The 16504-nt window shown below is 40.6% G+C and overlaps 1 protein-coding gene across 1 annotated transcript in view; it reads left to right on the top strand.

Moving 5' to 3' along the window:
• The first annotated feature begins 4284 nt into the window (after positions 1-4284).
• LOC104955808 (neurexophilin-1-like) overlaps positions 4285-16504 on the top strand; it is a 14280-nt gene continuing 2060 nt past the window's right edge. The window contains exon 1 of the mRNA XM_010783204.1: positions 4285-4708. Coding sequence (XP_010781506.1) covers positions 4652-4708 — 57 coding nt within the window. The 5' untranslated portion in view covers positions 4285-4651. The remainder of the gene's footprint in view (positions 4709-16504) is intronic.

Raw genomic sequence — 16504 nt, 5'->3', positions numbered from 1 at the left:
CAGATTTGATTCTCCTCCGTTCATCCGGACCTCTTTTCATCCCTCTCCTCATCCCCCGGCCCTCTATACTTCTAGTGCCAGTGACTGTCATCACTCCTACCATCCCTTCTGGCCATGTTCACTTATTGGGCTCAGTCCTCTTTTCAAGAAAGACATTGATTAGCAGAGGACACATTGATTGACTGCCATGTCACAGAGCAGCTCATGGAGATTCAATCAGTCCATTGTTAGCTTCAAGTGCCTACTATATTTATATCTTCGAGATCAAAGATTAAGACAGAGGAGGGGGTGGTGGAGGGAAAAAGCTGGGACATAGAAAGAGAAAGTAACTGCTTGTGTTAATCTGACATTTCTGTACAATAAAGTCCCCCTCTCCTGATATAACTGTGGTTTACAGATGGTGCATTACATCGGATTGAGTCACACTGCGACAAGATAGATTTGTTCCAGACTTGAAGCTTGACACGATCTATAATGTCCTAAACCAGGAACACCAGAAATAGACAGATATCTTACCTTTCGCTAATACGCTCCACACAATAGGGGGAAACAGTTACAGCAAACAAAACACTCTGAACACTTTGTTCATGTTGACAGGCATCACTCTCACATGTTTGAAGGATGGTTATTGATTTGCATGCAGGAGTCTGCACACAGCCGGAGTGGCTCATTAACTCCAATGTGTTACCTTTGATTGTAGCATCCCCTAGTGGCTGCAAGAGCTCAGGATTAATCCTCACGCTTTTACTTACATGTGTAGTTCAGATTAACAAGCACAGCTGAATCACATGATCTGTATGTATTTGTTTATTTAATGGGGAGGTGCAACTTAATAAATATCAGTATAAAATACACGATGTATAAATGCAGACATTAGCAAAAGCGTAGTCCCCAGGCAGGTAACAAAAATAGAAACTTAATTAGCCATGTGAAATCAATTTGCAAATATAAATAAAATATGCAGCATGATAAAAAATGCAAACAAAAAAATATACAGATTTATTAAAAAAAATCTGTTTCATTACTCCCATGAAACGTGATCTTTTTAACAATAATATATGTATTTCCTTTTTTATATAAAGCACAGAACACAAAATCTCAGACAAAATATGACAAATAAGATAAGTAGGAAAGAATAAAACGTAAAAATAAAGGTAGAGGGCATTATATTGATCCCCTAACCTCACAAGTCCCTACAAATGAGAGGAGTATCATCATATAATTCATTACAATATAAAAAAAAAAGAAACATATTTTATTACTGACAACGATTTATCAAATATTACTGGTATCGTTTCATCCGGTTTTAAGATAGTAGTTTGTGGCATTTCTGCATGCATTTAAAGCATTTACAAATCCACACCACATACAGTACACATTCCAGATATAGTGCCATGGCATGAACCCCTCTAAACCTTTTTTATTGAATCTACGTTCTTCAGAAGAAATATGCCCAGTTTCAGTGTCCAACTAAAACCTTAATCCGTACACTGTTTATTGTTTTCATTTAAAATAGTTTCTATTTTATTTTAACAACATCTGCATAGTTGAGGACTTGATGAAAGTGTGTTGCTTAAAAGGTCAAACAATTGGTGATTTCACAGTGGGATAGTCCTGAGCCCTCTTGGACTGTAACGGAGAAATAACATGATCCCTAAGAAAGTAGTTGAATGTGTTTTCTGTGTATAATTCAGAATAACAAGGACACTTTCTTTAAAAGGGCATGCTGCTGTAAATTGTCCATGTACATTTGCAATGCTCTGAACACCACAACCTGATCTAAATACACTTCCTTTGTTTAGGGGCAGAACAATTGTCAATTAAAGATATATTACTTTATGGAAGCCCTGAGATGCAAGTGGAAAAAAAATACAATGATTATAATTTGTAATACATTATTTTCTCTATGTGTTCATGATTAAGAACAGCTATACTTAGTATTCAATCACTTTAATCAGGAAAGGCTGAAGTGCACCACTACCTCATGTAAAGACACTTAAGACATAGTTGTTTCCTCCAGGTGAGTTTTATATTCGACATGCACTTAATACTGTACACAAGAACATAAAGTGCTAGCAAGTTTTGCTAAATAAATGTTACCTTTTTTAAATATAGGGTTTGTTTTAAACCCTGTATTTAAATAACATTTAGAAATAGTATCAGCAAATGGTTTTTTCTCCCACTTGCCTTTCATGGCTTCTGTAGGAGCTGGACAAATAAAGGCAGAACTATCTGTAGGCCTACCTATTGATGTAAAGATATGTTGGTGAACTGACCCTTTAATTGACCTCCATCGCCCATTTGTACCCCATCACTACTGAAGCTTGGCCTCCACCCTGGGGTGCAGAAGAGAGCAGAGACACTAGAGGGCAGCCAACACCCATGTATACATCCTGCAGCCCGGGTCCCTGACATCTCACCAGGATGTCTGTTGCCTGCAGCTTCTCATTCAAACTGAATTACACTGTGAAATAGGATTACGTGTCAAGCAATACAATGATTGAGCACAATTGTTGGGAGTTTGGCAGGAAAGCAGAATAAAAGAAAATATACAAACACACATTCCTATTTGTCACGCTGCTGTGAGACGTCTGTGGAACGACATTAAGATAAGTCGATCCTGTTTGTCAATTGATGGGTATCTTAGCATCCACACTGTTCTCTTTTTTCGTCAAGTGAGTAAAAAATAGCAGCCGCTTGTCTGGTTGTTCCCAAGAGAGAAAACAGACTGAGTTATGGCCCTATAATTATGTGCAGGAGGGAAAGTGTGTGTATGAATGAACGTGCCCCATTTTAAAAGGCGTTTTATTATGGCTGCTGTTTCTTCAGATTGTGGGCCGGGGAGCAGATCTCCCTTTATAGGTCTGCTGTTTCCTCTCCCAGAGAGCTCCCTGATACCCTTGGCAACTGAAGAGACTGGCTCGCATTATACAGAGACACATTTAGCTTCTGAAATAATGTAATAAAAAAGAAAAAAAAGAGAAGGAGAAAGAGAGAGAGAGAGATCAAGCAACCTCCTAAGTCGATGAGCTCATTCCCATCTTTCATCAACATCTCCTGCATCATAATGAGCAGGGAATCTGTATGTGTTCTCACAGTCAGATGGGTGGAAGAGAGCAGTCATCTTAAGGACTTCCCTGCAGCCAAACTCTTTGATATCTCAGTCGCTCTGGATCGGCAGGGCCTCATTTTCTCCGGTGACCCCCTCATCTCTGACCTTTGACTTCCAGGGGTCAGGTCCCTCAGTATTACGCCTGGCGAGCCAATTAACCCCAGAACTGAGATCAATTAACCCTTAAACAGTAGCGAAGGCAGATAACACCCACTGCATTATTAGCAGGTGCAGAAAAACCATCAGATCAAAGCATTTCAAATGGGCTGATCCAAGACAAATAGCACTGGTGGAAAACGTTTTGACCTGGTGACGGACAGATTTATACGGACGGGGTCTTCTACTGGGAGATTGGAGAGAGATGCAGGGAAAGATGAGCAAAAAATCAGCGAGACGGAGCGAGCCAGAGAAGCCCATCTCTGAGTCTAATTAAGCAGAAATGGAGCCGTTGGGAGCCAGGGGAACTGCAAAGTGATACCTTGCATTTCACTCCATTAACCCACTCCTAATGAACTGTGCGTTATTGGGGAAAGTCTTTATCAATCACACCCCCCTGAGGTGTCGGTCACTGGTTCCTCGGTGCTCAGAGAGAATGTCAATACTCTTCAGAAGATCCCTCTCTGACCTGTGGGGAGGACAAACAATCATGCTTCAAGTGACAGCAGGCATTACCATATGACACACAAGTTATTTTTGTTGTGACAAGAACAGTGTGAAAACAGTCCCAGTCTTTCCCAATCAAGGATTTTCACCCACCCATGAGCTCGGTGATGAGAAATGCCCAAAATGTCGTCAGTGGATGAGTGGGGCAGGCTGCTGTAGAAAAACTGATGTTAAATATATTAGTTAGAGATTAGAAAATAGAGGCAGATGCACTGGGAAACAGATGGTAATTGTTGTGTGGCTACTGGTTATTCATTTTAATAGCTTTTTTTCCCTTTGATTGCATGCTAAATTAATTGAGGGGATAGGACTAGAGAAAGTGGCTGGCAGAGGAAAGGAAGGAGTTGCTGGATAGGTGGAGAGAGAGAGAGATAAGGGAGGGGGAATAGAGAGAACGGGGAGAGAGAGGGAGTGAGAGAGAGTAGAAACTGTTTAAACGTGTGTTAGCTCTTGCCAGTCTCAGCTGAGTTTCTGCAGGAGGCTATGCGCCTTCACTCCAGGATCTCCTCTGTTCCGATGACCAGATATCATCAACCCACTCCCCAGTCAAACCATTTTACTTTGAGCTGGGATCTCTTTATTTGTTTGCATGGATGATAACAGCCTCCCGCATATTCATGGATTTCTCATACCACAACTAATTTGACTATAAAAGAAAAGACAGAAAAGGGGGACTCAAAGTGGTTTCAGCGGTTTTTTTAGGTTTGTGGAAGCTGCAGTTTAGTCTGCCTTGGACATGGGACCGTGCGTCACCCGAGAGGAATCCGGTGCCGGAGAAAGAACATCTTCCTGAAGGAGGAAAAACCCGTGTGCGGGAGTTTTTCGTTTCATTTTTTTGCTACCGGGGAGGGGGAGCTGTGGGTTTTACGCGCCGGAATGATGCGTCCCAACCACGGCTTCATCCTGCTCCTTCTGAACGGAACAGCTTGCTTGGTAAGAGAACAGTGGGAGTGGGGGAAAGTCAAGCTGTAATATTTACGCATCTTGCTCCAAATTACATTTTATTTTACATGTCACACATTGCACCTGCGTCACGCGGTACTGTAAGGTGTCAGCATCCCAAAACTTATAAACTCGAAGGTATAGGCTACAATTGTGTGGAAACTGAAAGCTGAGATGCTGGTCAAAATGATACATTGCTAGAAGTGTTGGTCATTTGTGTTTTTTGCAGAGATTATTCTCGTCTGCGGTGCTCTGCTCGCTGATTCCAAGTGCATTTGCGACGACATCTGTGTTTTATTTACTTCTAATTATGAAGTACACTAAATAACATTCACTTTGACCCGGCTCGGCTCAGGTACGGCGGGTGAACTATCACTATTCCCAGCGGACACTCGCAGCGTGCGGAGCATTGTGCCACACGCCGGTATCTACAATCAGTGTGCGTATTTCGAGACAGTTCTGCTAAACCCATCACTCAATCAGCATATTTAAGTCACTTTAAACTTTGTAACTGTACGTGAATACATACTTTTTACCGACATAATTACAATACAAGTACACCTAAATAAATTGCACCGTATGCATGCAGGTGTAATTTCCCACTTTAAGCCAATGCAAGAAAAGAGCCAACTAAAACAATATACATGCACTGAGTTATCACAGCGTGCACCATACTGCAAACAAAATGTATATGTAAATTAGAGAAAGCTTTACTCTGCAGATGTTCACTCACCTGGCATAAAACAACCAACTAACACCAGACACAGCACATTTTTGCAGATTTGTTTTTATATGAAATTAATTTACCTACCACAACGTTGTATGTTAATGGCCATGTGGTTGTACATGTGTGGACATAGGAAATGCATAATCATACTGTGTGCACATTCCAATGTCTAAAGAAGGATACACTACCTCTTTTTGTAAAGTATTTATTCTGAGGACTCACCTTCTTAATTAAAGTATGATTAAATACAGAATGTATACTGTGAGTTGTGAGATAACTTTGAAACATCTCCTCAGAGTCTCTGAATTGTAATTGGACTATCTGATAAAAAATTAAGTATTTTTTTTAACCCAAGTGAAGCATGATAGCTTCCCTAAGGACCCCCACTGACCTATAACACCAGATGTGTAAACATGAACTGTTTCTTCAGTCTTAATGAACACATCCAGCATTACATAACCATACTATCACATTTGGATCGCCCACTCCTCTTTCATTTATGCTCACAGATGTATTAAAAAGCAGCCTTTAATGAGAAATCAGTTTTTGATTCACATGAGAAAACTTGAACAGTCGTCTGCTCGGAAACCCTTGGGCTGACTAACACAGGGCCCAGGAAATGAGCCAGCTCCAAAAGAAAGTGCAGTGGAAATATTCAAGTGAGGTTGAGTGCTTGTTTGATGCATCCGTTTGTCCCGGCATTCCTTCAAGGATGACCTTGTGATTCTCATATTAGCGTGTTATTAAGGTGCTCACAGTGAAGTAATGGCCCTTTTAGTGATTGGAGGTCTGATAGACATGGCTTGTAAAATACTTAACACACAGATTTATTGAGTTTTGACCGATTTCTGAGAGAGAAGAGACCACCCTTTGACTTAAAATATGGAGGATGAATGCCTTTTCAGCCGTTGAATAACTAGATACAAGAGTGGGATAATAGGCTTAAACCTCAGCCTTGTGTTGACTTGGTTCTGTGAGCTGTAGGGCTATACAGCCTTTTATAACCAGAAAGTTCTGTGGCTAATGATAATGAAATTAATTGGTTTTTTTTCTCCCACGCTAGACCATGTATCTATGAAAAACGTACATGACATCTCTCAGCAGGAGATTTTGGGTAATTCATTAGCCCCATGATATTGATCAATTATTGAGCAATTAATGAATAAAGTAACTTTTTATTATTCAAGAGAGTCGTGATTAATAATCGTATAAGCCTACTATGCATTAAAATTGGATTTGGATGCATTTCTGTTGTAAAAGCGCCGCAATTCTCAGAGAGGGTTCAGTTCTCCAGGGGCCTTTTCCAAACGACTTCGAATATAGACAAGTATTAAAAGGTGCCACTCTGGTTGTTGTTGATGTGATGAATGTGTTTCAAATGTTAATTATTGTTCGTATTTGAATGGAGGGGTTATGCATAATATAAACCATCTCAGTTGTATAATTGACTGCTTGAGAAATTATGTTTATTTGCTGATATGCATATATCAGGAAAATAATCTGTGGAATATTTAGGGGGATAGTTTGAAATGTAATGTCCTCTCACTAGGACAGGACATTATTCAGTTGTTGGTTGAGCAGAGCCAAAGATGTTCAAAAGAACTGCAATGATTATTTTCATTACGGAATTATCTGATTTTAAATTTCTTGATTCATCAATTCATCGTTTGGTCTAAAAAACTATTTAAAATTGAGAAAAAAGCTCATCAGTAAAGCACATTTAAGAAGCTGGAACCAACAAAAGTTTGGGAAATTCGCTTGAAAAATGTATTCAACATTGAGCCGAATATCATAATATCTTTTGCTTTCAAACGACCAATCGATTAATTGACGATTTGTTTCAGTTCTGTTATCTAAGTCACAGTCTGTTAGGACATAATCCTTCACTTATTAATGCAGAAAATTAATGAGCTCATGCAATACGCTGAGAAAATAGAGGTATCTATAGAGGTACAGACTGTTGATGAAGTTAATGAGCTGAAGTGAGACAAGGTATTGATAAAAGGCTAAAAAAGGAATGAGTTAAACATCTGCCTTATACGTTTATACACCTCATTGACAGTCCTCACAGATGTTTACTTCCCTTTGCACATAAACACATTGAATCCACATACAATTACAACTGTGGCTAAACCATGAACAGCGCAAGGTTGACAATCTGAATCCCCGGACAAGCCAGTAAAAACAGGGAGGGCAAAGGTCAACAATCTGAGTAATTACCAATAAAGAAATGAACTGTAACAGAACAGGGCATCTGAGCAAGTGAACTGCAGGCTCTTCCCTTTAAATCATTCCAAACACATTTCCTTTTATGTTCTCGATCATCGTGTCTCATCATTTCAAATAGCTAAAATGTTTCAAACATTTCACTCAGTCAATCCAAATTAGGAGCTAATATTGCGGTAAATGCACATGCACACCCACAAAAGAGCCAATAATTAAAGAAAACGACGTGCTGTAACCAACATGTGGTAGAGATCGCTGGGGATGCAGCCGCTCTTTCACACAATAATGTTCTGGAAAACATGAGCCTCAGGTAGTTTCTCTTTGGCCATGAGAGACAGGAAGGTTATATACTCCCTGTGATTGCTTTCAGTGCAGATGAGGACGCTGACCATCCTGCTTGAAAGCTGAGTGTCACCTCTGCAGCTCTGCACAGAATGCGGATTGAATCTCTGTGAAGACATTTATATATATTCCAAGGTTTTTGTGCTTTAAATAATACAAAGTAATATGACACACATACGGATATAGTGCTGTTACAATGTGTTTTTAGTTTAAAAACTTTTACCATCACCCTTTATTTGACTTTGCCATCAGCAAGGAAACACACACTTTTTAACGTGTCAATTAAAACAAACAGTTCTTACACTAAATGCTTCACAAAGCCAAACACCAGGATTGTGATTAGGCTGTAGAGAGAGTAATGGGACACTTGAATCATAACAAAGCCCAACTAAGCAACAACTGAGACAACAAAAAGGCATACAAAACCAAGCAAAACTGCCTTGAGGTTGCTTGGAATTCCACCAGACAGCATCGTGCAGCAATGTACAATACATTGTGCAATCGTGAATATTTGTGTGTAAGATTAAAAAGCAGAGGCTGTCTGGCACTAATTCTAACCACATCAGACTCCAATCTCCATTTTTAAATGTCACAAAGCCTTAGGTTCATGCTTCTTAGATACCTTTACTCCTCACAGGGTCGCTGACCTTGTCCACCCACATACATCCCGGGCTGAGCAGAAACACCACCTTAATCCTGAGAAAACAAATGGAAGAAAACTCACTGTCTGATCAATTCTATATTGCATGCAGACACAAATGTGAGACAGCAGCAGTAGAGTGAATACAGATTTGTTTGTTTTGGGCATTCTTACTCTCTTGAGTCTTCCTCTTTGCCATCACGGTTGCAATCTGCATGTCAGAGCTCATAAGCTTCTACTCTCCACCTCACATCCCACACAGCTGCAGGAAACACAAACTCATTCATAATTGTATAATTTCCCTCGTAAGGGAGGGTTTGAGTGCAGAGCTACAGCGGAAACAGACAGAACAGTTTATTGTGCAGAGGATCTGTCCTGTACTTTGTCACCAGGTCATGAGTCATGACATCTTCCGATTTATATTGTGTATGATACAGCAACCACACTCATTCCCATTTGAAAAGCAGCAACAACTTAAAAATACAATTATTTAGATAAATCGCCTTTTTCAAGCAAACATTTTTCACATTCGCTGCTTCCAGCTTCCCACAATATGAAGATGATAATAGCATATTTAAGTTTTGGACAGTAAATGGAACAACACAAGCAAAAAGAGTATTAAACATTTTAATAGATCAAATTAAATACCTGAATCAACCAAGTAAATAGTCATCAAACATTTTTGTATTGCATTCTTAGTCATAGCCGTAACCATTTTACAAGTTCTACCAGGGCCACAGTTTTCTGAGTCCATAAACTGCACAATGTTCAGTTTATACATTATTTTTACACTCATCTCCAGCCATGAACTTTATGAATGCCCATGGCTAGAACCTTATTGTGAGTCTAAATGTATTAAAGTAGATGGCTTGCTCAGGTAATTGTATGATTGTTGTTTTTGTCCTTTCATTTCATGTTTTCTTCAAGCCTCACAGACCTTGTGGCTTTTTTGGCTCTGCCAGCTCATCTGGTGTAATTCTTACTTTATGTTTTTCTCAAACTTTTAGATCCATATGTATTGTTAAAAAAATAAATAAAATAAACAATGAGCATGACAAAAATAATAATAAAAGAACAACGAAGAAGCTATAAATGAGAAGGGGTGCTGGGGTTATGACCTATGTTGTTTCCTGCCTGTGGTGTAAACAGCTGGAGTTATGCACAACCACAGCAAGAGTGACCCCAGAGGTGCACCCCTTCCCTTCTGACCACCCATCGAGGAAGCCAGCAGCCAGTCCTCCCCCCCCTCCACCCTTTCCTCCTCCCACCTCAGGCTCCCAGCGGCCACACAGCAGAGACAGACAGGGAGAGACTGAGAGAGACGGACAGAGAAAAAGCACACTCCCTGACACACTGACAGTCCTTCATGGTAAAGCGCAGAGCTGTCCTGAGACAGAATACGTTGTCTGCTCAAAACCAGCACAATTTAATGTGGCATTGCTCTCTGGGAGGATGCCGGGGAGACAGAGCAGATCCAGGAAGAATATCTGTGGGCTTGTCTGCCTGTTGGAGTACTGTAAGGTGGATTACAGTGCAACGCTTAAAGAAAAATTACTCATAGCCTTGGGTAGATTGAGTGGGTGTAACTCCCAGAGGATACAGATAAACATGCGCTTGACTTTCACATGGAGGAATAACTAAGGATGGGAAAATCCATAAGAGACCTTTTAATTTCAGAGAGCTTCGGCTGGAACTGACAATAGTAAAAGTTGTTTTAGTGCGTTGTGAAAGTGTTATGGAAAGTGTCAATATAGAATGAATTTTCGCCCTTTCAAGTAGGCATCTAAACAATATTAGAAAAGACGATGTGGGACCAGGGGACGTGGGTTTATTTGAAGGGGGAACATAAGGCTGTCAGTGCAGTTTAACGATGAAGGAAACTGAAGCTGGATACTACAGCACAAATAGATACTACAGCAGAATGAGACCGGAGCAAAAGCCGATTTATATTCTCACACTATATGTAAACAGTGTGTTCTGCATGAATGAACATTTAGTGTGCAGGTTACCAGTGTGCAGCCCGGTGATGGTACAATGATTTTCAGGGTCAGCGTGGTGCACATGTCCAGACAAGACCTGCTGAGGGTCTTTACTGGGGTTTCCAATTAAAATAGCACACAGCCACAGGGATCTGGGAATTTGGCTGAGCTTGAAAGAAGAGTGTTTCAACTATAATAAATGGATAATAGGAACAGTTTTTGGAGAGTATACACTGATCTCTAAATTGAGAATGTATTGCTGTGAAACATATATGACAGCAAAGACAAGCAATTATTTTACCCTTTGTTTGTCCAGTTTAAGCGGTCAATGCACCACTTCCCAGTTACACTGTTGGGAGCTGTAGTGTTTCATGTTTTAGAAAGGTGTTGACGTTTGCTGACCCAACGTAAAATTAGATCTAAATGTATTAATTAATTAATTAATAAGTATGCAATGTCAAAGCCAAAGTGTCTTTGTATGTTCAAACATCAACAGGAGTCACATTTGTAGAAGAATAACAACAAAATGTTTGCTACTGGACATTAACAAATGTCGTATTTATGTTATTCTTTTTACTGCTAGAGGTCACTTGTCACTTCACACATAGGTTGTTTTAAGAGTCAGCACAATGTCCCTCCCTTTGGTGATGTTCTAATGCAGTTGAGATAGACTGCAGTTCACACCTGTTGTGAGGATGCGTGTCAAATGTTTCACAAGTAAGCACTCATGATCAGATTTCACTTCCCGTCTCACATTTGCCGTTATGCGCTGAAGACTGCCGCTAAACAGAAAAAAGTTCGACTTCAGCTAAAGAAGCAGATTGCAGTGCCAGATTTGTGCTTCGCTGTTGTCTGGGTGTGGTATTTTGTAGCCTTATACGCATGCAGCCTGCAACACTGACAATCAGAGTAGTAATGCATTTGTGTTCACCATAATGTACACACATCTGGCCCACCTGGGCAACCACATCTGTATTTAAAGCTTTTCACGAACAGACTTTTTCTGCTACTGTGTGACTGGAGCCTGTTCATATATTTACACACACTATCAGGGGGGAGCTTAACAGTTAAATTATTTTGTGTTGAGTTGACCTTTACTGAAGCAATTTAAGAACAAAGCAAAATGGATTTGCTTTTCAGTTTAGGTTTGAAACTAATAACTGTTTAGGTATTTGTGATTTTAATCTCCTGGGTAGTTTTTTCAGAATCGTACTGAAAGACTGCAGCACTAAGTCAGACAACAAGACGCTTTTTATACCTGAACCTCCCTTAGACAAGTGCAGATTCTTTCCAGCTTTTACCAGACAGGTGTGAATTCTGTAACACCGCTTTAATCAGCTCTGCCCTATCGAGGCTTCTCTCCCTGGGGACACACTGGCGAGAAACAGTCCCCTGTCCACCCTCCTTGCACCGCCAGTTTGTCAATATCTTATAATGTAAAAAATGTAATAGCCAATTCAGAGCCTGTTTCTCTCTGAGCATACAAAATGAGCCTAAACCCCACTGGGACCACAGAACTAAACCCATCCAAAATGAGCCGCGGAGAGGTTGGAAGATGCAGTAAGAAAGATTAGATCGGGAAAAGAGTTTGGAATAAAAACATTCAGAGTAGTTAGTTTGTTCGCCCACTGCAGATCTAATCTTCAGTGACCCCCAAGAAGCAGGAGTAAATTATTCATTAAGAGTCAAATGGCTTGTTTCTTGTGAAATTACCTTTCTCTCCCTCACCTCTTCTTAGGATCTACACTAGCCAGAAGAATAATTAGTTATAAAGGCAAAGACATTTTCAGACTTTAATCACGTTACAGAGAAGGCTCCTGCAGTGAGTATATTAGATCTGGAGACGGGGAAAGCAGACAGAGAAAAAAAAGAATAAAGCATTGACGAACACTTAAGAAATCTGAGCTGCCTGGGTCTTTAATTAAAAATTCATGTCATATTAGAGATGAAGATTTCAACTCAACAGTCAGAGGAAAATGGAGTGGTTATTGAACTTGTCAGCTCCCCAGGACACGCGCATGCTTTCGGCCCTGCTGGGTGTCTCTACAGGAAGATCTCTGTATCAATCAATCCATTTTTTTCAATCCAAATCATGCATCCATAAAAATACAATTTCAAAGTCATAACTGTAGGTTACCGTAAGCAACTGCAGGGTATGTCTGCTTGTTTGGACAGAGATAGGAAGAAAACATTTAGAAACAAAAAGAAACATTTAGATTCCTTGCTCAAATTGATGTTATGAAACACAACGATGCAAAATATTGTTAAAGGTAAAGTCAAAATTATATTTAAACCTGCAAAAGCTGACTTTTTTTCCACCTGGGGGCAGCAGAAGCTAGTTGTGACTACGATTGTATATTATCACCTTTTAAATTCATATCGAGTTTTATTCCTACATATTCAGCATAATTAAGTACTCCGTATAGGTGTTAGTAAGATATCTGCACCGCTAATTGATCTCTAACGTAACTTAAGTGGTCTAAACGTTAAAACTGAAGTAGGAGTCTCAATCGGAAGAATATCCTTTGCTAGACACACTGGTTTGGTGTCAGTCCCAAGCTTCTGTGTAAGTTATGGCACAGATTCCAGTTAAGTGGCTCCCTGATCTCTCTGCTGCATTAAAACTATAGTGTGCTTCTGGGGGAAGGGGTTAAAATGGTGTACCTGTCACTGTAACAGGCTGATTATTGCCTGTGAAGCTGGCAGGCTTGTGAGGATCACTTCCCTCCGCACACTCCCTGCTGGGAGAGAGGCCTGGGGCCTGTGCTCAGTGAGGCTGAATGACTCACAATTACCACAGCGACAGAGCCTGCAGCCACCTCCCATCCTCTCCAGCCGTTTCACTGACTCACTTAGCGCACATGACAAATGACAAAATCACCCGAACCTCCGCCCCCTCACTAAGACCTGATTGCCCATCGCCCACACTTTGCCTACAGTACTTAAATCTGGGATACATCTTGCCAAGTTTCATGAAACAAAACAAACTTGGTCTGAAAATAACTTCTTCAGGCCTTTCAAACAGCTTTTGAATGTGGTTGACATTTCTGAGCTAGGAAACAGTAAACCTTTGACATTAAAAGCTGCAGCCCTGAAAATATTCATCTTGTCACTTGACAAACTTATTGAATGTTACAACACAAGTCATTGAAAGAAGTAGATATTACTTGGGGTGCATCATCAAAGGGTGACTTCTTGGAAAAAAGTGCTTCACTGTTAAGCAAACAATGTTGCCTTACGCTTGCTAAAAAGTATGAATATTCCACTAAAGTGGAGTAATGCATTCATCTTTAAGCACTGCGAAAACAACAGGGAACTCAGGGGTGTTCCTCCAACATTTCAACTTGCTTACACTGCATAAGCCAAAGTTGGATGCGTGCTGATAGTTAAATCTTACACCTCATATACTCTGCTAGTTAAATGCAGAGCGGCAAGAGAATTGGAGTAGTAGGCAGTTTTTCAGAATGGAGTGTAAAATAGTGATTGTTATAATATTTAACGATGAAAAATATGTTCTGTGCTGCAGTATAACACGTGACCTCTGCAACCGTAAAGACGCATTGTTCAGCAAATCTCCTAGAGTTTGAAAACATGCAAAGACTATATGTAAAAAACGATGCTATAGAACATTTAAAGATTAAGAAATTAAGCCACAATTGCATTTGAAGACATGGTGGTGTGGACAGTCACACGGCATGTGTTCTCACACTGGAGTAGTAATTGCAGCTCTTGCTCGGTGCTTTCTTTTCTTTTTTAGAGCTCATTTTAACATTTGTCTTTGACAATGATGCTGCACACTGAATCTGACACCTCTAGCAGTGCCAGACACTTAAGTCTACTGTTCAACAATAGCACAATGCTCTCTTCATCTCTCCTCCTGCAGCCTGTCCTCTCAGGCTTTTTAATGAAGACTGCAAGAGAGGGAGGGATGCCTTGCTCAATTTAAAGGTTACTGTACAGCAAAGCATGCTGCAATATGTTTTTGCTCAGATAGGAGTGTTGGCACCATCTGAGAGTTGCTCTAGACAAGCAGCAGTGTTGCCAAAATGATCTGGATCTTAAAAGCAAGGGGCAGTTTTATAGAAATCAAGAGCAACATATTTTTCAAGAACCCTAAAGGGCCATTTTTTAAGACACCGCAGGAGATCTCAAGCGCTATCTGGGGAGGCAGGCGAGTGTTACCCTCTGTGCCCAGCAGCCACCAGCTCATTGAAGAACAGAAATCAAACACCCGCTTGTCCTTCAATAGGAGCCGTGGGGAATGATGTATTTGTCATCAAAGTCATCCTGCCTGCCCTTAACTGCCCCTCTGAAAAAACAAAGACACATCTGAAAAGATTAAAATCAATATGTCTTCAGCACCTCAAAATTGTTGTTCATTATGATTGTGTTTGATTCTCGAAGAACCTATCAGAACTATCGGATTCAAGAGGAAGGAGTCCTTGTCAAGACAGTTATCGCCCCCCGTGGAGAGGCTGAATGATGTGAGCGGCAGTGTAGCGTAGCAGCAGACAGGTAACTGGAGCAGAGGACGTCTGGCCTCTAACACCCAAGTGGTAATCGGGCCAGATAAGAGGAAGAGGGGAGTCCTCTCATCGGAGTCCCAACACCAGACCACAACCACATCAGCGGGAATCCTTGCAAGGCAGTTGAAATGCGATACGCGTTGTTATGAAAGGAAATACATGTTTTAAGAGGGACGGAAAATCAATATCTCTGACTGACTCAGAGCAAATCTGGGCGAGCTCAAAAAACCTGCATAAAATGGAATAAAAATGAGTCTGACTTAATAATTCTGACTAAGCCTGTATAAGGAAGCCCTGGCAGTCAAGACAGTAGATGGATCAGAGAACAGACAGGCATGCATGCATTATGCATCGTTGTGAAATCTCTCCGGGTAGAGCACACATTCACAAACTTATCCTGCATTTGCATCACTTATTGTTCGTGTACAAGTGGCAACACCAAATTCACAAACGACGTGTGGGTGAGCTCTCCACTGCCAAAGGACAAAAATGCTGGTGACTTGAATGACACATCAGATAGAAGCTACCTGTTAACAGATCATTACCGTTAAATAATTATCAAATACTTTGCTCTCACATTCACACAATGCTACTGCTGAGCACAGCAGCACTTCCTTATCTCCCTCACTCCTCTTCTCCTCCCCTCAGCTGATGTTAACATCTGACAGCTTTGTGTGTGTGCCGATGTAGATCTTTTTCTTTAATTAAAACACTGGAGGTCTTAATTGGAAATAACACTTTATTCTTGGGCCCCACCCGCTTGCCCAGCTCCCTTTCCTCAAACTCTTTGATCCTCCAACCAAATCTTTCGAGGCAATAATAGTTTCCCCTGTTCTCAGACTCACACATGTGCTTAAGAAGCAAAGAGCTCACTTTGAAACAGGAAACACAGCCTAGTGTTCTCTTGGAGTTTCAGTGTATAAGAATTTTGAATTTCTTTCCAAATAGATTTTCTTCAAGTGACCTTATCTGAATTATTTTGAGTTAAAATGAGCTAAAACATGATTATATCACCTTAGAGCAGGGGTTACCAACCTTTTTTCCCAAGATCCCCCCCAAATAACTTCTGTTGGAAGTTGCGCCCCCCCCACACATAAGGGGGGGGGCGCAACAGCGGTAATTAAAGTAAACTACTGTCACAAACTGGATGAATGTGAAGTATTTTGTTAAAGGAGGATGAAAGCGTATTTAAGGAGCAGTATAGGAGTGACTTTGATGGTGACTCAGGATTCCCGCTGTATGAAGAAATTAAAGGACGGCGCAAGTGGAAACAATTCACAAAGGGATTAAACTGTTTAAAACACATGCTCAAAGTAAGCCGGATTTTGCCGATGTGTTTATGTGGAT

This window comes from Notothenia coriiceps, unplaced genomic scaffold (assembly GCF_000735185.1).
Source record: "Notothenia coriiceps isolate Sejong01 unplaced genomic scaffold, NC01 NC01_scaffold00024828, whole genome shotgun sequence".
Classification (NCBI taxonomy): domain Eukaryota; kingdom Metazoa; phylum Chordata; class Actinopteri; order Perciformes; family Nototheniidae; genus Notothenia; species Notothenia coriiceps.
This window is presented reverse-complemented; position numbering and strand designations above follow the sequence as displayed.